The sequence below is a fragment of the Dicentrarchus labrax genome, unplaced genomic scaffold, assembly GCF_905237075.1.
Source record: "Dicentrarchus labrax unplaced genomic scaffold, dlabrax2021, whole genome shotgun sequence".
NCBI lineage: Eukaryota > Metazoa > Chordata > Actinopteri > Moronidae > Dicentrarchus > Dicentrarchus labrax.
This window is the reverse complement of record NW_026136701.1, coordinates 8563009-8585309: the sequence shown is the minus strand read 5'-3', so window position 1 is coordinate 8585309 and position 22301 is coordinate 8563009. Positions and strand designations below refer to the sequence as shown.

At 41.6% G+C, this 22301-nt stretch overlaps 2 protein-coding genes across 5 annotated transcripts; one reads left to right on the top strand and one right to left on the bottom strand.

Annotated features, from left to right (window-relative positions):
• Window positions 1-37: 37 nt before the first annotated feature.
• gpbp1l1 (GC-rich promoter binding protein 1-like 1) lies at window positions 38-13196 on the top strand. Of its 3 annotated transcripts, none has more exons than XM_051392777.1 (12): window positions 38-165; window positions 1935-3308; window positions 3819-3933; window positions 6420-6549; window positions 9729-10057; window positions 10291-10366; window positions 10491-10687; window positions 10878-11021; window positions 11486-11641; window positions 11966-12090; window positions 12383-12485; window positions 12584-13196. In XM_051392777.1, the coding sequence occupies exons 3-12, from the start codon at window positions 3874-3876 to the stop codon at window positions 12752-12754; spliced, it is 1491 nt and encodes a 496-aa protein (XP_051248737.1). In that variant the 5' UTR covers window positions 38-165; window positions 1935-3308; window positions 3819-3873; the 3' UTR covers window positions 12755-13196. The 3 variants fall into 3 exon arrangements, with proteins under 3 accessions (XP_051248737.1, XP_051248649.1, XP_051248822.1); XM_051392689.1 differs by having other exon boundaries at window positions 128-307; XM_051392862.1 differs by lacking the exon at window positions 38-165 and adding an exon at window positions 316-433.
• A 1331-nt stretch (window positions 13197-14527) lies between these two features.
• On the bottom strand, window positions 14528-18776 carry LOC127359153 (histone-binding protein N1/N2). Of its 2 annotated transcripts, none has more exons than XM_051393000.1 (14): window positions 18665-18776; window positions 18419-18529; window positions 18048-18128; window positions 17808-17914; window positions 17404-17697; window positions 17203-17303; window positions 17052-17128; window positions 16892-16965; window positions 16176-16364; window positions 15917-16089; window positions 15330-15401; window positions 15086-15178; window positions 14857-14978; window positions 14528-14705 (listed from the first exon to the last, which is right to left on the bottom strand). In XM_051393000.1, exons 2-14 carry the CDS (start codon window positions 18517-18519, stop codon window positions 14699-14701), a joined length of 1491 nt encoding a protein of 496 aa, XP_051248960.1. In that variant the 5' UTR covers window positions 18520-18529; window positions 18665-18776; the 3' UTR covers window positions 14528-14698. The 2 variants fall into 2 exon arrangements, with proteins under 2 accessions (XP_051248960.1, XP_051249046.1); XM_051393086.1 differs by having other exon boundaries at window positions 18419-18524.
• Window positions 18777-22301: the final 3525 nt, after the last annotated feature.

Here is a 22301-nt window from a genome sequence, read left to right as displayed (position 1 = left end):
ATGGACATGTCGTTTTATTTAAAAAATAAGTATTTACAGACGCTGCGCTGTTAGGCCAGTTCGACTTTAAAAACACAGTGGAACCTCGTTAAGTTGCATAATCACGACAGCTCTTGAACGAAGCATCGTTGAGGCTGTTCGAATCCCTCAGTGGCAGCGCCAGTGGTAAGCGCTCCGAAACCCCAAACAAACACCAATAGCTGCTTTATTAAACAAGTTTATAGTGGCGAAAAAGTGTAACCTCGTTCCTGTTTGCAGATTCTATTTGAATGATCTCTCTATCGGAGGCTCCGTTGCTCAGGAGAAGGTAACAGCTACACGCTATCGTCATGAAACACTGCAAGTTAGCTCGCTAGCACTTAGCAAGCTGATGAATGTGTGCTGCCGCTGCTAAGGTAGCCATTTTGAAACTGTGTTCTTCCAACGAAGCCAGGTCTGTTTACCTCTATTGTATGTTCGTGACAGCTGCTTAAATAGACTATTCTAGCCACCGTGGGCGTATTAAATGCGTTTTTACTTTGCTAAGCCCGTTAACCGTACTCATTAATTTCATCTACCTCGCAGCTTTCGTGGGCAAGTTAACAGACTGAGTAACGCCAGCTATTAGCTAACACTTGCTCCGCTAATGGTAACCTTAGTTAACTAAACAGAGTGAGCTAGCAGCAGAGTTAGGACTGATCTGATAACGTTATTAGTTAGTGATTAACGTTGTCCGGTTAGCTAACGCCACAGCCGCTTTGCGTCTTGATAGTATTTCGATGCACTTTAATCCATAACATTACTCAGCTAACGTTAGTTAGCGTGGTGAGACGTGCATGTAACGTTGCTGTGTGTTTGAGTTGGACTGCTGCAGTGTTTGTGGACATGTGGGATTCCCACAGTGTATCATAATGTTACAGTGGGTGCTTCCCGATATGAGCAGTATTTGTGTGGCCGTCAGTGACCTGAGTGTGGTTTCACAGTGCAGTGACAGTCTGTGCTGCACATTGTTGCCCGTGTCCGTGGCAAACTCATTGATGTTGGGCTGTTACGTAATAGTTCAATGGGAATACGTTAACGAGTGCATTGTAGCTCTGATTTTTTGCATACGGGGGTTATTTTTGTTTAGGTGTTGCAGCTGTGTTATATAGCATGTTTGAACCAGGCTTTGGGATTGTAAACCTCAGTTTCATCCAGCATTACACACATTGCCAGGCCTGTTTATATGCGCAGCAGTCTGGGGAGAAGAAACGAGAAATAAAGTGTTCAAGTTATTTTTACCCTGGTATAAATATTTCATCTCCCAAAGCCGGCACAATTTTATAAAGGAGCCAGCTTCCAGCGTGACATGGTTCTTAGATCACTGAGTCATGATTTTTCACTCATACCTCTCAAAATGTGTTTGAAGTGTCAAACTCAGTTTCTGTTTAGACATTGGTTGTGTCTTTAATTGGAATATATGTTTTGGGTTAAACATCTGCAGTAACACTGGTGTAGAGGTATGAAGGGAAATGTTGGTTTAATATGAATTCCTCTGTTTTCTCAGTAGCCAGCTCACTAGGCGTACCAACCTAAAACGAACAGGATCTGATACAACAGTTATCGAGAGGTGTCGATTCAACTATATGGTCATTTTGGAAGCTGTAGTTTGTGTTGCTGTTGCACCATGTTGCATTACCCTGCAATATGTTTTCTAACATTTTAAGCAATGCTTTGTCCACCCCGTTTATATCAATAATGGTTGAACAAATATTAGAAACAATTTACAATCAATTCAACAGTGCCACAATCATACAGCTGAATCAACAACACCCCTCTAAAACACTTAAAACAATATAGCTTTTATAAAGGAAGCGTTTATTGCAGGACTGTTGCATTCAACTGTAAGGTGTAACTAATAAGCTTTGAGATGTTTTTTTCTGAATTAAGACTGACACTGTTTGTGTTTACTGCAGGTCCAGTCTGTTCCTGTGCAGATATCAGTGAAGCCTCAACAAGAAACAGCACTGAAACTTAATGAGTGAGGGAAAAAAACTCATTCAAGAAGAAAAGGAAAGACCCACTTGACAAGTTTTGGACTCATGCTATTTTTCAACCTTCATTTTTTCCCACGAGAAAAAGAAGTTGATTGAACTGTCTTGAGGATTTCTTATTGGATGCGTTTAATTTTTGTTAAAGGACTCTTCTGCATTCGATGACACAAAGACCTTCTGAATTGTGGAAGACTTTTGTTTAGCTTTTGAGCTTGCATATCTATGAAATCAGAGCTATACCCTATATCTGTTTCAATCAGAAAACCCAAGATAATTAAATGGGCATCCTACAAATGTGATATTAAAACATATAAAGATAAAAACAGCATTATAATGCATCATCCAGCAGCATCTCTATTTCACTAACCAAAACTGAAAATGTCGGCAATGTAACATAGGGTTTTTACTTCCTTCATTGTCATGTGACTTTGAACCTTTTGAGCATTGTTTTCTTCAAAACCAGACAGTCTTTTTCATCAGTTTAATGAGGTGAGCAGTGGGTTTCAGTGACCTCCATAGCCAATAAAAGGCTGTCCTCCTGAACTATTTTTTTCTTTTCTGCATGCGTTTCAGTAGATCTTAAAATGATTCGGTAAAAGGTGAGCCGCCGTTAAAAACCTACTGGCACGCAGTGTGGCAGGACAACACCTGTCTCTCTCCCCTCCATCTGGTGTCAAAGTGGAACTGCTACACAAACTGCTGTCCATATTCCTGGGCAGACCATTTTCACAGACTGCTTTTCTTATAGTAATAATAAGACAACCTGGCTCTTCCTCACCTTTGGGACAAATCAGTTTAGTTTGCCAATCAGCATAAAGTCCAATCAGGTTTTGAGTCTTACTCCTGACAATAAGAGCAAATGGTTCAAATAAGTTGGTGAAGGATTTAATCTGCCTGGGAAAGAAATTACACGGACTGGAAACCATTGCAATTCATCGGAGACGTGACCGGCACAGGAGCTGCTTGGGAATCTGGTTCAAGAAGGAAAATCGGTCCCATAGACGTCAACGCTTCTGCTTTAAAATCTACTTCCGGCTTGGCCAGTTCTCTGGATCGCCAATCCAGATCATTCCTGCGACCTTTTGACCCATCTCCCAGTGTTTCACCCTGGACGAAGGGATCTGCCTCTGGGGAAAGGGGCTGTGCTGTCCTGGCGGAGGTAGAGAGGGGGTTGTCGGTGTGCTGCTCCCCGTCTGTCAGTGCGCACACACTGTGATCAGTGCCAACAGGCCTGAGGAACCGAGCCCAGCCGGACCGAGAGAGGAGGCAGAGGACTTCAGAGCCACAGACTCTGGGGTAATGATAACGTTTCATCTGAATGACTTGGCCAGGGCAAACATCTATGGATGTACTCCATAGCCATTCAATTAATTGCTGTGGTGTGGTCCTTTTTAAGTTATTTGTCAACTTACACTCACGATCATTTTCAAATTAAAACCTTGAGCAAAATAAAGCAGGATGAGCTATATCAATGTATCACATACTCACATTGCAAAGTAATACTTGTTTCATGCTGCACAAGATATTTTCCATCCAGGCTGTCAACCAGTTATCAACTTCACAGGCACAGCTGCAGCAAGTCGAGCTTTGTTGTTTTCTGCTAAGAATAGGACTCTTTGGCTCGTCTTGAGGGAGACCTTTATGCAGTGAATTTCGAAATAACTGATGGTAGACAAAAACACTTGAAAGAGATCAGATGAAATCAAAGCTAGATGAGCGTGAATGGGAATTTGAATCATGTTTCCGTGGTTGAAATAGCAAAATCATAATTTTAAAAATGTCGTTCCCTTTGTCTGTTTCTTTCAGATCCTGGCCATGAGGTTTGATGCCTCGATCCACTGACCGGAAACACTGGACCTAAATGGCGCAGCATGACTTTGTCCCTGCCTGGCTTAACTTCTCCACGCCCCAGCCTGCCAAGGTGTGTATGTGTGTGTGCATATGTATATGTACTGTATGTATTTGAGTGTGTGTTGATCACAGGAAACAATGGTTATTGAGACTGCCTGAAATTATAAATGTCAGTCACAGCTCACACCTTTTTTAGTGAGTGTATGTCTGTACACCTGAGTGCAAGTGTGTGTTTGTGTGTGTGTGTAGTCAGTGACATGTCCCCCTCAGGGACTGACAGTGCAGTCAGTACATGGTTCAGCAGACTGTCACCTAGACATTGTGTACCTTCATGAAAAAGTGGATTTCATGGAGAGTTTTAGGGATTTTTGCATCCAAGCAATGTTCTTTCCTCAATAGGAAACATTTTTATTTTGTGGTGGAGGTTGGCCAGAAGTGCAGCTATTACAGATTAACTAAAGAATGTATGGATTTCCTGTAAATCACAAATCAAATTCCTGGAAGGACTGGTTTGAGGTGTTCAGAGAAGAGCTAGATCTATGTAAAATGTATATCATGGTATGTGTTTTTGATTATCCTAACATGACTACATTCAAATACTGCCTCGCCAAAACCTGCGTTACAGTCAAGTGATTCAGTTTACTGGAAATTACTGCTGTAGCTGAGTGAAATGGACGATACTCAACCTGCTCTGTTGTCATATCCACATTATTTATTTATTTATAAGATAGTTATTTATCTTTATATCATTTTGATATTCCGACCAAATGGCAATTTTGTTACCATTCTGTCTTTGCATTTAATTTAATGAGGATTTTATTTTTAATAAAAATAATTAATGACTGGCACATCTGGCTACCCAGGCAACACTGTTTTTTAAGTTTACATGGAAGTTGTGTTAATTGTCTAACTGTTACAATAAGTTAAGTTGGTTTATATGTAATATTGATAGATGTTTTTTGTAAGAGTTTCCTCCACTGATTCCATTGCGGACACTAACCAATGAAACAAACGGTAGGCTGTGTTTGATTAAAGCAAAGGAAATGTCTGAACCATTTAAGAAGATTTAGTGAAGACTGTGACTGCTCAACCTAGCTATTGTGTTATTCATTCAGCAAATGTTTGTTAACATGTAAGCTCAGCAGGCTGGATAACATTTGCAGCTAGCCAAGTAACATTTTTCTCATGTTTGTAGTGTTTTCTCACAAGAACATTTAACCAGATTGGTCATGATAATATGAGGAAAATTGATGGGTATTGACCGGAGCAGGATTGTTAAAGTAATTCAAATGCTAGCTAAGTAAACGTATAGCAAGACTGTCTTCATTAGCATTTGTCTGCTAAAGCCGTGTAACACAATTACATCTCCTAGAAGAGAATAAGATCAGACATTTGTTGTTAATCTGTAGTTGCAGGCAGTTTAAATATCACAAGTATTGATTTAACTGTTGACTGCGCTGACCCGATGATCTGTGTTGAAGTTGCCACAGACTGTCTGACATTGCTCTGTAATGTCAGTTTATTCTCTCCCACAAAGGCTCGGATTGACTTCAACAGAAGAAACAACAATTCATAGAAGCAACACCAGAGTTATTTTAATTGCTGGTCATAATTTGGGATGTGGCTGCAATTTAGGGGTCTGCAACCAGGCTGTATCCGCCACCTTTAGTTTAGATCAAATATACTTGAAAGTAAAATTTTGGGGGTGGATGCTAGGCGAACGATTGGATTGATTTTTGTCCTTCTTTTCAGGAAAGGTGTTGAGCTGTCTGACTGTCAGTCTGAGATTGTGGTTGTGTTTCTCTTCTCCAGAGCTCAGTGTAATCTGTGAGCCGGGAAGTTGCCCAGCTAAGTGGCCTGTCTGTAAAATCAAGAGTCAAGACAGTGAAATAAGTGCACAGTCCATGTCCTGCTGACACATGACTTCACCTCAAAGTCATTTGTCTACAGGGATTAGTCTGCATACACTCTCCAGGGTTGGAGCTACAGTTTTCTGTACATAAAATTGCTGTATATTCTATTGTACTTACTTGAGATGACGCTTGCAGTGACAGGCTGAAGAACACATTTAATTTGATCTTTGAACTTTTGCTGGTGACAGAGATATGATTCATATGGAATTGAGCATTTGGAGTTAATATTATCAAACCCATAGCTGTGCCAATGCAGTGACTTCAGGATTTACCACTAATAATTATGTACGCTGTGTTTTTCTGAAATGATGCACATTTCTTTCAAAGAAGATTCCATGATCGTTTTTAGTTCCTAGGATATCTGTTTTTGTTCGTTCTTTAAGAATAAATCCCTACATTGACAGTTTCACTTGGAGTTATTTTAGCTCTCTAGAGGGAGTAAGAGAGGAACTCGGAGTATGGAGCCGCTTTATGCTAATCTAAGTTTCTTTACAAGAACAAAGATAAAGTAGAGAAAATATGACCTGTCCTGAAAAATGGTCTAAGAGTAATTGCCGTTTCTGTTTTGTAGTTTTCCTGTTGTCATTTTACCCTGGAAGAGTCCCATTTTGACTAACCCTGTCCCTTGTCTGTCCTCATTCAGTCCCCTGCTGCCAACCTTGAGAAACAAGGTGAGCCCCACCTCCACAGAGATGGCAGAACTGCTGTGAGCCGCCGCCGCCACAACTCCTCTGATGGCTTTTTCAACAACGGCTCCCTGCGTGCTCCAGCAGGTACGGCTCAGAACAGTTACCTCTTATTGCTAAGCCCGCTATTGTTATTACAACGCTTAACTGTGTCAAGGAAAGCAACTGTGAGAACACGTGGGAAAAGAAAGAAGCCATGATGAGTTACAGTAAATTAGTTTTCACACTATACTGCTGGTGTAGTGTAGTGTAACAAAATAATCACGTAACAAAATATTAAAAGCTTTGTTGGGAATCGTGTCCCCAAATTGTATGGACCAATAAGAAAGAAAACGATGTAAGTTGTCCAGTTCTTCAAGTGCAACAAACACAACAGACTGTAAGGGAGATATAGTTAGGTCTAACCAGACAACTTAAGTGGAAACACTTGTCTGGGTGGACTATGGGTGTGTAAAGGCTTTATATTCTTCTTCTAATTATAAGTCTGCTGCCGACCATGCCAGGTAATTAACCTGCTAAACTCGGATGATGGGTTGTTGTCTGTCATGGGTCGCATTTTCCTGGCTTCATGAAAGTCAGTGTCAGCCAGAATAAGAATAACTTGTGCCCTTCGGTAGTTTAGTTATGACAATAACAGTTTGGCTAGTGTTAGCTAACAACTATCCATAACCTAACAGAAAGACATGAATCATATTAATGAACTACGAGACAAAGGTTTGGTTGTCTACACAGGCTGTTATGCTGCTCCCTCACCCATACAGATCATTCAGTTGTTTAGTGTATAGATTGCTGGAGCCTTTTTTTCTCGTGCTGCTTGAATGAGACAAAGAACAGCTAATTTCAGTGTCATTTTATTGTAACTTGAGCTGCCATTGTCACAGGGACAGACTCCTTAGTAAAGATCATATATGCATCTTGGAGAGACCGATATATTTACAGCTGTTCAACATCTGCATACAATGCATCTCAGACCACCAGTGTTTTTTGTTAAAGCTGGTCATAGAAGTTTTTGTGTGCAGAATGAACGGGTAGTATTTAGAGCTTTCGGAATGGGAACAACGTCAAGTATTTTTCAGTCAGTTATGCCAAGTTTAAGTAAAGTGATTCTGCTGGGTTATCATTGTGTGAAGTTAAAGTTGATTGAGAGCAGCAGACCTCTCCCGAAAGAGGATATTATTCAGGTCCCTGTAGTGGATAAGGACACAATTGAGGCCACATGCTCTGAAGACGTTGTTGGAGGCAGTGGCGTTTTAGCAGCGTTTTAAGCAGTTTAAAGGGACATTGTGTAGGAATTTCTCCCATCTAGCGGTGAAATTGTATTTTGCATTCAAACGAATAGTGCTCTCTAGTACCTCGCGTTTTCAAATGCGTATTGCAACTACAGTAGCCGTTATGTACCAAGAAGCCTACCTGTCGAGGAGAAAGCAGGCAACTTCAGCGTCCCTTTGAAAGTCTTTCTCCTTCATTAGCTCTTTCCACCTGGGAAAAGCTACCCCGATGTTTACCCTCGTTTTTTGAATTCGCCGGTCACGTTGCCTTTTTAATTCCCCTTTTCGCTTATTTGGCGACGAGGATTCCTTCTCCTGTGGCTCGGCATAAGTATGATCCTCCATTATTAACTAAAGTGCAGTGCAGACTTTCAAATGCGTCGGTGCAGTGACAAGCGCCTCTCACTGATCTCCTTCTCCGTTATAGCTGGTTTCAGTCACGTGACGCTGGCTCTGAACGAAAACGCGTTGTGGATTAGCTCGACAGGTAGGCTAGTGCTTTATGTCCCTCTCGGTGATTATAGTTTTTCAAAATGGCAGAACGACATGGAAGCCTCCATGGACTTGCCCGTCCAATGTTTATACAGATAAGAAATTCTTCGCTTACGAGGATAAGTCAGGTCATTGGCAGAGGTAATTTTACACCAATGAGGACACATTTATGAATGAAGACATTGATTTTAGCTAATAAAATACTTAAAACACTACACAATGTCCCTTTAAGCATCTCACATGACATATATGGCTAACTTTATACCTCATTCAAACCATCAGGCCTTGTTGTAGTGTGGTGCCAGTTTTAAATTTCCAGTGCAGTGTTGCTCATCTCCTCCTTTATGAAATCAATGGTTTGCTGTTGTGTTTTGTTTCTAAATCTCACATCTCCATTTATCATGTTTTTTTTAGTTATGTTTCATCTCAGTTTCTGCGTTGTTGTTCTTCTGGATGAATCATTTTTTTGGGTGATCAGTTGTACCACCATGGTGCGTTCAGGTGCAGTGGAAGTTCAATCCCAGGTCCAAGAAGTTACGCTTCTTGTTCTTCACCCATTTGTCTTAAGAGTTGTCTCACCATTGTCCCTCAGTTCACTTTAGGCTGATTGTTAGTTGTAAGTAGGCTCTGTGTCGGGCCTACGCAAGTTAGCTAAGGCGTTATGAGCATTTCTACTTGTACACACACACCAAGCGGAACAATCACAGTTGCTGCAGTCTGCTTCGCTGCAATGTGTAGTTGCATATCTAGAGAGGTGGACGTCAGGCTTTGTCCCTACGGCGTAAGGTGCGAGGCTACACCATACCTATGCTGTACCCATGGTGTCGATATGATGCAGAAGTATAAATCAGGCTCTTGTCTTTGCTCACCTTGTGCCGACCTCAGCGTTGGAAAGCAGAAAGGCAGCTTTATTTGTCTCTACTTGCTCTTGGTGTGCAGTGCCAGCCAGACATGTTGAACAAAATCTTTAACTGTCTTCTGAAAGTGTCTTTCCTTAATAGTCTTTACTGTAACTGCTGGTGTAGTTACCTTGTAGGAGGTTGACGGTGGAGTGTATTTCCATATGTGTTACCCACTCAGTAGTGCCTCTACCCTGTTTGGTGCTTTGGTCTTTTATTTAGTTTGTTGCTACAGATATTCTGGTAGTTTTAGTAGTTTTAGGTTGACTTGTGGGGCACATCCCACATTTTCCATACATGTAATCTACATTTTTCTGCCTACCTGTTTTCAGTGCCATTTTATATTCAGAACAATTCTCAATTTAAAAAAAGTACCTGTACAATGAATCTGAATGTTATTCTTCCTGACACCTGCTTTCTGTTTTCCACATTTGAAACTACTGAGTCTCAGTTAACATTATGCCCGTTTGCCCAACCAGCCAGCAGGGAAGCAGATGTGTTAGTGCCAGCGTAACAAAAACAGCCATTCAGTAAACTATCTGATAACCGAAAGCATTATTTGCTTGCATTTCATTAGCTCACGTATGTACGTTTGTTCTCTCTTCAGGTGACGGATGGCAACAACCCTCTCTGCTTCTGAGGCATGACTCTGTGGACTCGGGGGTGGCCAAAGGAGGGCATGGTGGGCTGGCAGGGGGCTCGTGTTGGAAGGAAACACCCAGCTGGCATGGAGCCTCGCGGGGTGCCCAGGACGGCCACCACCACCAGGGACGCCACCCCAAGCGGGTAGGAGGCGACAGGGACAGGCAGGTGGGGCACCGGCAGCGCAATGGCAACTTTCATCCCCGCAAGGCCACCTCGTACCAGGACAAGTTTCCCAACGAGGAACGCAAAGACGGCAAGGACGACAAGCTGAAGTTCGTGGAAGAGGACTTTGTGAGTAGATAGCCATCACTGATTTTCCTGTGCATGACACTGACCTTGACATAGATACCTTGAGTCAGTGGCAAAGCTGTTTGAATTGTTAAATAAACAGGGTTCATAATACAAAGTATATTTTTAGGGAAATAGTGGATGTTCACAATGTACTTGACCTCCGATAATTAAAACCATTGTCAGAAACAATTTTCCATTTTGTCCCCATGTTTACCTTGTGATTTGTTTTTTAGCCTTCCCTCAACCCTGAAACAACTGGAAAGCCTGGGAGTCAGATGCGAGCAGTTGCTCCCCATGCTGGAGTGTGGGGTAAGAGCTCCCAGTCCACATTGTATTTAAATACTGAACAAACGAGACGGTTAAAAGTTTAAGCTCTCTTTAATCAGTTTCTTGTCCTCGCCTTTGTAACATTTCATCTCTGATTGTGTTGCAGAAAATCCCCCTAGTGGCAAACAGATGGTGTCCAAAATGCTGGTTATCAAGAAGGTTTCCAAGGAGGACCCCAGCACAGCCTTCTCTGCGGGGTTTGCCACTGCTGGCGCCTTGCCCACCAACGGCAGCAAAGCTCCCATTGCAGGCTCCAGTGTCTACAAGAACCTGGTCCCAAAGCCTGCTGTGGCCCCCACCAAAGTAAGACTCAAATTAAACAACTATCTTGATTTCTCTCTATAGACGAGCAAGATTAACTAATAAAAGCACATTTGTATAGAGTAGATAACAGGCTTTGCATACTGCATGTACCAGTCATGTGGGTGCTTTGCTGAGATGGAAGCAGTCTCTCCGTTTGTGACAGAGACTCATTATATGTTCTCTCTTCCAGAGCACCCAGTGGAAATCCGGTGGTAGAGAGATCACTAAGTCTGGCCTTCACATGCCAGGCCGAGATTCAGTCTTCACCAGCCCCGTCTCTGCAGCCAAACCCAGCACCCCAGTCAGTGCACCACAGCACAACACCCCGAAAGAGGTGAGGATAATGGGGGGAAATAAGTAACTTTAATGTCCATAACTACAACAGACATTTAAGGATTTTCCAACCCCAACAAGAACAGTATTTTTAAATGTTTAAAAGTTTTCCTAGTGAAAAAACTGCAACGCAAGCAAACTTCCAGTGTAGCAGTCGGTTTGAAACTCTTAGTTCTTATGGCTGCATTCGTGACACGTGTAGTTAGCCTGTCGCTGTGTAAGTAAATCACAGGTTTTATCTAAACATAGTAATTATGTGTTAGTGGGGTTGGTGGCTGAAACACTTACTTGCATGTGCACATGGAGTTTTTTTTCCTTTGCAGCAGTATATGCAATCTGTCTTCTGTCCACTGTATTAAAATGTTGTCATCTGTGGTCCATAGCATGGAAAAAAACAAACAATTTCAAGTTAGTTTTCTTCTTTTCCTCTCTCCCTTCCTTCATGTGTTGCTGTCGCACCTACAGCACCCTTCCAGCACGACTCCTCCCATAGACATTGCCCCGTCGAGGCTGAAGCTGATGCGCCGTGGTCCGGACCGCAAAAGTGAGTTCCTGCGAGCTCTGAAGGACGAGGGCACCGGAGAGCTGACGACAAGCAGCAGCCCAGGGACATCAGGAGAGGTAGGCAGTCGTTTGGCTCGGTTTCATAAAGCATCACACTGGACAGCACGGTACTTAGAGGCAATGACAGAGATGCTTGACAGAGTGCTGTCAAATTTAGACCTGTCCTGTCTATTTTTGAAATGAATGTCATAGTACCAGATGAGAGCCATACTATGGTCTGCACATAAACATGGGCACATTAAAGTGTGAAATCCAACAACTAAATATTCCCAAAAATCCAAAAAGATTTTGCCTTTGTTGTTGCAGTTTGCTCAAAGTTTGACTGTGTGTCAGACTGTTTTAAATTTCAATTGCGTTTTCTTGCTGTGTGAATTTTCTCAGGGTGAAAGCAGCACCCCAGAGCCCAAAGCCTACAGCGAGGAAGTCTGCCACGAGAATGGTCTGTCCTACTCCCTCAGTGACTCAGACACAGAACACCTGTCCAGCTCCCTGGAGGCAGAGCACCGGTATGACACTAACAGCCTTAAACACACACACACACACACACACACACACACACACTAACACTAACACACACACACACACACACACACACACACTATCACACACACACACACTATCACTCACACACACTATCACTCACACACTATCACACACACACACTATCACTCACACACCTCTCTCACACACACGCACACACACCTCTCACACACACACACACACACACACACACACACACACACACACAGAGAGAGAGAGAGACCATCAACTAAGCAGAAAATCACCATGCTTTTCTAGGTTGCTGAAGGCCATGGGTTGGCAGGAGTACCCAGAAAACGATGACAACTTCCTGCCCCTGACGGAGGATGAGCTGAGAGAGTTCCAGACTAAAACCGAACAGGTGAGCACTCCAAGAATCATCTCGTGTCACTGGAGTGTTCATGTCTTTTATGTATTTTATTTAATTCCCACACTAATCGTCCATGTCCTTTTGACCAGCTGAAGAGGAACGGCATGCAGAGGAATGGGGCTCTCCCGAGGGCGCGGGGTGTCACCCTCCACTTCACCCCCTGGAGGAGTGTGGCGGAGGCGAACGTCGAGGAGGGCTCCGATTCCGAAACCAGTAGCAGCAGCCAGACCTCCGACGACGACGACTGCATCAAATCCTAACGTGGCTTTACGGAACAAAAAAAACACAACAGCCAACACAACATCCCAGCAAGCAATCCCCCTCTTCCTCTCTCATCTTTGTTTTTAGAGCACCATTTTGAATTTCTTTTGTTTTGATTTTTTTGTTGTCATTCTTGCACAAGGGAAAAACCAATCATATCCCAGTGAAGGGGGAGATTCCTGCTCCGCCAGACGTCGTTTTCCCTGCGTTTCCTCCTTCACTGCAGTCCCTGCCCTCTTTGAACCCCCACCCCCCTCCCTTACTTCCTTTTTCTTCCTCGCTTTGTGGAACTGAAGTGTTCATCAAGAAAAGAAGGGCAATGAATGCACACTTGATTCTGCTTTAAACAGACTAACTCATTTCATTGATGATGCTGATGACACATTATTAATGATATTAATAAAAATTGGTTCCTGACAAGCTGATATGTTTCAATATGAATCTGGCTACTGTGGTGTTTTGAGTGTACATGTAATTTACTTTCTGTAGATCCGTTTTTTAAAGTATTGATCCTACGCTGCCTGCTATCAGCCTGAGTGCTATTATAATGAATTTGAATAGATGCAGCTACTGGGCAGTTGTACTGCCGTTGTCTTTCCCTGCCAAGAATAACAAATGCAGCACTCACTATTTTATTAGTGCTGAATATAATTGGAGGATTGAATTGTCTCATTTTTGGAATGAAAGCAGATGAATGATCTGTACGTATTTTGTGGTGCAGGAGCCTTATTTTCTCAGATACCAATGTAGTACCAAACCACATCTTTCATGAAGAGGGTCGTATTAGATATTTTTGCATTATTTTAAAATAACAAATTGGTGAATTTGTGAAAAGAAAACTGTCAACTTAATGCTTTAAAGATGAGTATTTTCAGCTATGGCTTGGATTTCATTCAGATTTTAAAACAAAGGCTTTCAATTTTGGAGGTGTCAGAAAATTATATAAAAGGATCCTTCTATGTACATAAATTCACTTTTATAGCTTTTAAAAGTTTCTCTTGATGTTATATTCAAAATTGTATAGGGCTTTTTTGCAGCAGACATTTTGACTCATTAGTAAAATCACTAGCTTTTACTAATTAACAATGACTTAATTATATTGAGGTAGTAAGCTATGACCATGAGCCAGAAACCTGATTGTGATTTACACCTGTTCCTTTACTTCTATGACAAGTAAAGATGTTCACAGTGAAGCTTTAGGTCTGTTGAAAAGAGAAAGTGATCGGCTAATTAGACCACTTCTCAGTTACATGTTGATCAGAGCTGTGCTGGGGTCGTTCTGTACTCAACCAGTATGTTCAACATACAAGTACAGTACTTTTCTAATGTCTAAAGGCTGTTTTTCATTTAAGTGTTAGTCCCAAGGCCCTCCTCTTGCGGATCCTGGTTCTGCTTTTCATGATAGAACAACTCAAAATGTCTGAGAATGAGGCCCATTAACTTCACCACAATAGGATTGGACATGACATAGCATGAACCTGTGATAACACAGTTCACTTACATGTCAAGCTTTTTAAATATCTTATCCAAAGAGGCAAATTAATGGATAAACAGACAATACAAGGTTCTACTTCAGTGGTACAAGTTAAGAGGTTTTAGTCCTCAGTCTCTGTATTAAACAGCAGCACACTGGCTCATAGGCTGAAGCTCCACACTCAAGGGACAGGAAACATTTGAACACAATCAGAAATATTTTTTGGTGCGCTATCCATCAAATTAAAGAACATTTATGTTTAGAGGCAATGCCTTCCTAAAGTCACTTGCATGACAACTTCTCCATCAAATAATATTTATTGAAATTTTATAGGTTACATATGGGAACACACTAACATTATAACAGGCATAGAAAAAGAAACACATATTTACAACAGCAAACAGGTGTAGAAACAGTGAAGTGAGCATGGCATGTTTGAGTCTCTTCTTGGGTGGAGTCGAGTGTAGCTTCACTTACTGAAAAGAGAAGAGTTTGAGTCAGACTCGGCAGCAGAAAACGATTCAACGGACAGTTCGGACATGAACTCGCCCTGATTCATTAGACTCTGGAGGTGTGATATTGTTTAAGGAGCATTAAACAGTACTGTGAAACCTCAGCATCTCTCACCTCTCGACTTCCATTTGTCCGTTAGCGTCTCTGTTGGCTTTGTCAGCACCGTTAGTCTTACCAGCGTCCTGCTTCACCTTCTTAACCACGTTCTCCTTCACTGGACTCTCATCTGATTTCCTCTGAAACACAGACGGGTTCATTCAAATGAGACTGTAACGTGCAACCACTACAGCTCTGTGAAATTCATTTTTATCATTCAGTTAGAGACACATCTGGCTGCCTTCACCTTCTTCCTGACCAGGTGGGAGATGTCAGAGACTGGAGCTTTGGAGGTGTGTCCGTTAGTAGAACTAACTCCGTTGGTTGATGTGCTGTTAATCTGGGTAGAGAACAAAAACACGACTCATTAATAGTCATTTAAAAAGTCAATCAAATCAATTCTGTGTGGACAATACAGTAAGATCATATTCTTACATACAGAGGCCCATCGCCAGTATGTACACACACACACACACCAGACTGCACTTTACCTTTGGAGCAGGTGAGGAGTTGCCATTCTGTGTAGAGGATCCTGGGAAAGCAGAGGAAGTGGAGCCTCCGTCCTGTCAGGTACACAAAATGAAGTTAGAATCAAAGTTTTATACGTCTGACCGTTACAGTCCGAGTATCTCCACCCTCCTTTCCCATCACATCTAAAGTTTACAGAATTCATTTATACTTACAGCAATCAATGCACATTGTTAGTTTCTTATCAGGCGTTCATATTAACTTTGATTGTATGTTTTGATGATTATTTAATGCTTGTTTATTTCCACAGTAAGGAATCAAGGGGAGACTATGAATGACGAGTGAACATGCCAGGAGACAGAAAATATGTCAACTGGATCGTTTCATTTCAAATATGAAGAGACCCAGAGCACCATATTTGCTTTCCATAATGTATGCAAGCATGTCCACCAGTTTTAGCTAAATAATCCCATAATGCAATGTAAGATACCATCATCCATCTATCAGTAATGGTGCAGATTGTTCAGCAGTCAACATGAAATATCACTGTACTGTTCGTTATGGAGTAGGCTGACAACACAAATGATGTCTCTTTACGTCCCTGACTCACCAGTACACCCTTCACAGCCTCAGCGGCAGTGCTCGCCGTCTTCAGCCCCTCTGTGGCATCCTCCACCTTCTCCTGGATCTCTGGCAGCAGCGTCTTCAGCTCCTCCATCTCCTTCCTCTCCTCAGGCAGAGCCTCTGGGCCCTCCGCCTTGTCTAGCAGCTCCTGCAGTTTGTCTGCCAGACACAGTGGGAATGTTAGCATACAAAAGCTTTCAGCTCCTAAGACACTGAGCATATCATCTGTAACCGACCGTGCTTACCCAGCCTGCTCTTTATGACGGAGATGGAGCTCTTCAGCTCCTCGATGGCCTTGCTGTACTCGAGATTTAAGCTGTAGGTCAGACCTAGCTGGTAGTGGGTCTCGGCAAGCAGGCGGCTGTCTGAATCAAGGTGCTTCACCTGCAGCTTCAGACACTCCTGGAAATCCTCCAGAGCTTGCGTGTAATTCCCTGGAAGACAGAGGCAGCAGCTTAGACAGCAAGACAATGTCAGACGTTGAACACGTTGGGTTTTTGATGCATGTCTGTTTGGGCATTAAAAAGGTCCAGTGAGTAGGGTTTAGTGGCATCTAGACAGTGTATGATGTGATATTATATGATTAGTCGATTGTTTAGCCTGTAAACTTTCAGAAAACAGTGAAGAATATTGTGAAAATGTCCATCAGTTTCCAGGGCAAAAACTTATTTGTCTGTTCAACAGTACAAAACATTTTATTTACAATGATGTTACAGTTAAAAGCCACAAATCCTCAAATGTGATGGCTGGAACTTGCAAATGTTTGGTTTTTATCTGATACATGACTGTAATCATTAATGATCAAAACTGTCATAACTAATTGTTTCTCAATCACATAATTAGGTGTAGAAGAATAAACTAAATCCATCTAAAGCTGCCCCCTCAGACATTTGTAAAGTGACAAAAATAAAAAAATAAAAAGTGTGCAAGACTGAAGGTCTGTTGAGCAACTTGTTCGTACCTGACTCAGCAGAAACTTCACCCAGTTTCAGGCGGGTCTGGGCTGCCATGAGCTGATCCTCTTTGTTCTCCTTCCTTATTTAAAAAAAACCCAACATCAAATCAGTTAACATGGAAGATCAAAGTCAAATTTACCAATCGGAGTTCAGTGTTTCCGTTACCTTGTGTAGATGACTTTAGCCACTTCCAGCATTTCCCAGGCCAGCTGCAGGTTCCCCACCTCCTCATCCTCACTGTCCTGAAAAACACAAACAGATTGTAAATCCGAACGTTCTCGTCATCCTGACGTACTTGAGCTGATTGGTGAAGTACCTTCTCAGCAGCGCCGTCTCCTTCGCCTTGCTCTTCTGCGTCGCCCTCCATTTCTACATCATCACCATCTTCTTCCACCTCCTCCTCCTCTTCCTCCTCCTCTGAAACATCAATAACATGATAAGTTAAGTTTGGCAACGTGCCATTACAACCGCCAGTAGACATTAACAATCAGGCTCCGTCATTAGAGATAAAACTCACCTTCTGCTTCCGCTTCCTTGTCTGCTGATTCTTTCTCAGCCTCCTTGTCGTTTACTGTCTTCTCTTCACTTTCATCAGATTTGCTTCCATTAACCTCGCTCTTCTTTTCTGTCTTCTGTTGCTCATCAGCCTTTTTTACATCACCGTTCTCTTTATCTTCGCTCTGCTTCCCTTCGACCTGCTGTAAGTCGTCCTTTTTCTTCTCTGCGTCTTCGTTCTTTTTCTCTGCGTCTTCGGTTTTCTTCTCCGCCATGGCGTCGTACACCTGCTCCCTCAGCTCATCCCTAGTCTTCTCTGTTTAAGTTAGAGAGTACAGTAAGTCCAAGCGGTTTAAACTTCTGATGTAAAAACGAATGGTCAAACAGCACAAAAACAAGCCCCATGTAGAAAGATGATTTTCTCACCATCGATGTTTTCTGTGCCATCAACGTTCGAGTCCTTGGGGCTTTCCTCCTCTTCCTCCTCCTCCGGTACTCCTTCCAGAGCATTACCCAGGACTGAGTTCTCCATCCTACAACAGCAATGTCATATTCACTATGTCAAACCACAGTGGCACAATCCTAAACTAGACTATCTATTCCTTTATTAAAACAATGACTCTAGACCGATGGGAGAAAGATTCAGACTAAGGTTCATGATCTTACCGTGCCAAATCCAACAGAGCTTTTCCACACCAGAAGAACGCCTCTCCACACTCATCTGCTGTGTCCCCGTACTTCTTAGCTCTGAAATAAGAGAAGTCAGATTCAATGGGATCATCACCTGCATGGAAGCACCACTGTTTTTAGCACATATGATACCATCATTTGCATAATTCACCATCAACTTCAATTAAAAACGAAAAAGTGCATTTTAGTTTCTAACACTGACAGTGATCACTTTCATGTAAGCTTTAAAAACAACCTTCAAAATAATCCACGCACATCTGACTTTCGGCTGGTTGTTAGTTTAAAGTACACACTTAATATAATTATTTTATACTTGAGCAGTTTCTTGTGTCTGATAGTTAACTCACAGCATGCCGCAGGCCTCCTGCAGGGCGCTCACCGCCTCCACCACCTTCCCCATCACCAGGTGCTTCTTGCCCGTGCCGATTAGCTTGTTGGCCTCCTCCATGTTAGCTACTCTGGACAGAAAGATAAAGACTTAACAAACAAAAGCCGAACTCATACAGCAGTTCAGCCCGTAAAATACTTTAAGGGAAAACTTTAACGTTACAAAACAAAGAGTCAGTGTTTCCTTACAGTGACTACTCACATACCTTGAGCGGGAAATAACGAGTGAAAGGTTAAAGGTAGAGCCTGTTGGTTTGTGTCTCAAGTCCTTCCTTCCACCGCTCAGACTGACTGCTCCGTTGTTTCAATTTGGCGCGAAATATTCCTGCCCTTTCCGGTCGATTTCCGGGTTCGTGAACCAGGGCGGGAGAACTCTTAAAGGCACAGAGCAACCGTAGAGTGCAACTTGACTACAAATGCTACTGCTAGTACTACAACTGCTACTAACTACTAGTAGTAGGACTATGGAGACCTATAGTATTCAAAATCAAATAAATATGACGTTATGAAATACTCAAAGTAACAATAATACAAAATACATAAATACAAAAAAGTGAAATACAATATTTTTTTTGGAATACCCAGCCCATAACAATGATGTTTTATTTCCTTCTGCTTCTTTTCACAGTAACAGAGTTTATTGCAGGTCATATTTATTTTATTCCAAAATGTTTTTTTTTGTTTCAAAATGTCTTTTATTAGTCATGACAAGTGGGTTAGAGTCAGTTAAATAGGTTATAGTCTGATTGGGCTATAATGACCTACAATAATCTAGGATAAAATAACTACTTATTAATGCTGAGTTGTAAAAATTAATTTAACCCTTTATGGTTATATGGCGTGTTTTGTTTGTAATAATGTATTTAAATAGTAATTAGTCATTTCAAAATGTCTTATTTATTATTTTATTTATTTACTGTTGTAGTAAGTACCACTTCTGGATGCTACAGTTTTATCAACGCTATTCACTATAATATGTATATGTGTGTATTTCTCACTTCTTAGCACGTGTGTGTTTCACTCTGTATGTACACACCCAATGGTTCACACACACACACACACACACACACACACACACAGAGCACTGCTGTCATGTCCTGCTGTGAGGGACAGGGATTGTCCAGCTCCCCTCTGAGGCCCTCCTGCTGACTGCACTGTGTGGCTGCCTCGTCAAGACAAGTCTGGACCTGGCATCCAATCAGCCTCACACAGAGACAATCCTACTCAATTCCCCCTCACACACACACACACACACACACACACACACACACACACACACACACACACACACACACACACACACTGTCATCATTACCGACAAGGCCTCAACAGCTATAATTTCCCAGTAAAATCCAGCAAAACAACTCACCACAGCTCGTTTAGTTCATTTTTTCCCAATTAGAAGCAATTGGTTTGAGTGGGGATTTATTCTCAGGGGAGTTCATTTGAAGTAAAAGCCAATATTACAGAAAACTGAAGGCTTTACTAAATATTTTTCATAGGTTGCCATAGTTTACAGTATATACTCAACCTGCCTTGTAATAGCATATTTTCATTCATTGGTAAAGAGCATAGGAGTATATTTGCATCTTTGAAGGAATAGTTTGACAGTTTGGGTAATTCACTTATTTGCTTTCTTGGCAAGAGTTAGATGAGAATATTGATACCACTCTTTTAGTCATCTGTTAAATATGAACCTGCAGCCAGCAGACTATTAGATTATCTTAACATAAAGACTGGAAACAGGGGCAAACAGTTAACCTAATGTTAAACAAAAGAGCTGGTTTGAACTCCAGAGGTGCTGGTAGGCAGTTTTAAAAACATTTTTTTGTTACCTTTAGACATGATAACCAGACTAGCTGTTTCCCCTTAGCTTTATAATTACCATACAGACACAATCTCCTCATCTAACTATTATCAAGAAAGCAAATAAGCAGATTCCCCAAAATATTGAACTATTCCTTTATTGTAATTCCATGACAATGAGACAACAGAGGAGTTGTTGTTTTTTTTTATCAAAATGTACGTTTCCTCCGAACATTTTGAAACATTTTGCAATATCCTTTGAGATCTGTTGATTGTCTTTGGTGGATGAGTTGGGGCTGATAACCAGTCCATCCATGATAAAAAAATAAAAAGCCCCACAGAACAGTGACTGCATTAATTTACCACTACTGGATCAAGAGTACCAATTCTTTGTCACAAATGTTCAGTCCTATCAGTTTAAAAGAAAACAAAGATTTTTTGCACAGCTGAAAGGGACCAGTATGATGGACACACGAGTGCCCTTCAAACATCCAGTTGCTTTGGAATCAGCAGATGCACTAATTATGTGCATATTATGAGGCAGGAGATGAACACAGGGCAACGTTTGATCACTAGCCCACCACGGTGCTTCTAACAGGAGGTTATTGTGTGTCCCCCTCTTATCTGGCCCTTGATGCGGTGCCCATGGCAACGGCATGCAAAGACGTAGCTCTGTGAGAGTGGAGAAAGGAGGCACGGTGGAGGGGCCGCTGGAGCAGATAACAGCCGCTGTCTGTGCAGGTTACATCAAACTCAGGTGAATTAATCTGAAATGCAATCTGAAAAACCACACAGGTTTCACTTATTTTCACTTATATTACAAAGGATGGATTCTATCAGATATTTGTTATAGAGTCAAGTAAGATTGGCTATAAAATCACTCATTGTAGTTGGAAATTTGGCACTAAGGTAATTAAAGATTACAAAAAATATAATTCCCTTTAGTTGACTCAATCTACTATCAACTATAAAACCCATTCAGGTAGAAAAACAATGCAGTTAGAGATGCACTGTGACTGACAGTTTGTGGCCCTGTGAAACCAGCTTTACTTCCCTTTCATTGTTTTGCCTCTTCTTGTAGATAATCGGCACACACACGGCTTGTTGTCATATGTACAGTACAGTAGGCTTGGCTGTGTCAGAGGTTTCCACTTTTATCCAACAATCTGAGGTACAGTTCACTCTTTTCAGTGTACATTTGGGAACAATAGCTATAATTAAAGGGGTAATTAACATTTTTATAAACAACTATATCCCGATTGATCTTTAGTAATTAGGACAGATGATAAATATAAAAGGTCCCACATGTCCTGTGGAGTAAACAGATATAACACCACTCAGTGTCATTAAAGAGGAAAGCCTTTATCAAACAACAGGATACTTCCTTTCAGGCCCAGGAAATCATTACTTAGGCCTTCTGTATGTAAACAGAGTTTATTTAATAAAAAAATGACCTTACTAAGGTAGTCGGCACAATATATTTTTTATCGGACAGACTCCTTTAACAGGCAGTAAAATGTCATTTTAGTCATTATAGAAACTGCTGCCAGAGTGAAAATGCCTAGACAAAAGCTGCTATTCCTCAGCCAAGTCATTAAGTAAATATAGAAGTGGTGTGGAGGAAATGAAAATGAAAAAATGCCTTCTGCAGCCCACAGAATAAGTACAGGATGTTGCAACAGTGCACCGCCCCAGCCTGTACGTCCCACTGTAAATACAAAATAGTTTAGGAGTAGGTGTCAATCCAGGAAATGTGGAGGATATTGATCTGTGCAACAGCCTACAGACCTTAATAGAAGAAAGAATATTTCCAACGTACAATAGTCTATTAATATAATCAGGTATACTGACTTTGTTCTAGCTATTTACATGTTTAAAAAAAAAAAGCAATGTGTGTGATGCTACTATTGATTTTGGGAACCTGCTATTTCTATTCTTAGCTTGGAAAAGTTCCCTCTGCTTCCTCTGAAATTACTGTAATGACATTTCTCTGCTGCAATGCAAAAACACCTGAATGAAGAACATGAGCTCATGTAA

Excerpts from the sequence above, each read along its gene's own strand:
- gpbp1l1 (XM_051392777.1), top strand. The coding sequence starts at position 3,874 with ATGGCGCAGCATGACTTTGTCCCTGCCTGGCTTAACTTCTCCACGCCC. Across the intron at positions 10,367-10,490 it reads TCCCCATGCTGGAGTGTGGG|AAAATCCCCCTAGTGGCAAA; the intron begins GTAAGAGCTCCC and ends ATTGTGTTGCAG. Across the intron at positions 12,486-12,583 it reads TCCAGACTAAAACCGAACAG|CTGAAGAGGAACGGCATGCA; the intron begins GTGAGCACTCCA and ends CCTTTTGACCAG.
- LOC127359153 (XM_051393000.1), bottom strand. The coding sequence starts at position 18,519 with ATGGAGGAGGCCAACAAGCTAATCGGCACGGGCAAGAAGCACCTGGTG. Across the intron at positions 17,304-17,403 it reads CAAGGAAGCGGAAGCAGAAG|AGGAGGAGGAAGAGGAGGAG; the intron begins GTGAGTTTTATC and ends TTGATGTTTCAG. Across the intron at positions 17,129-17,202 it reads GAGACGGCGCTGCTGAGAAG|GACAGTGAGGATGAGGAGGT; the intron begins GTACTTCACCAA and ends TGTGTTTTTCAG.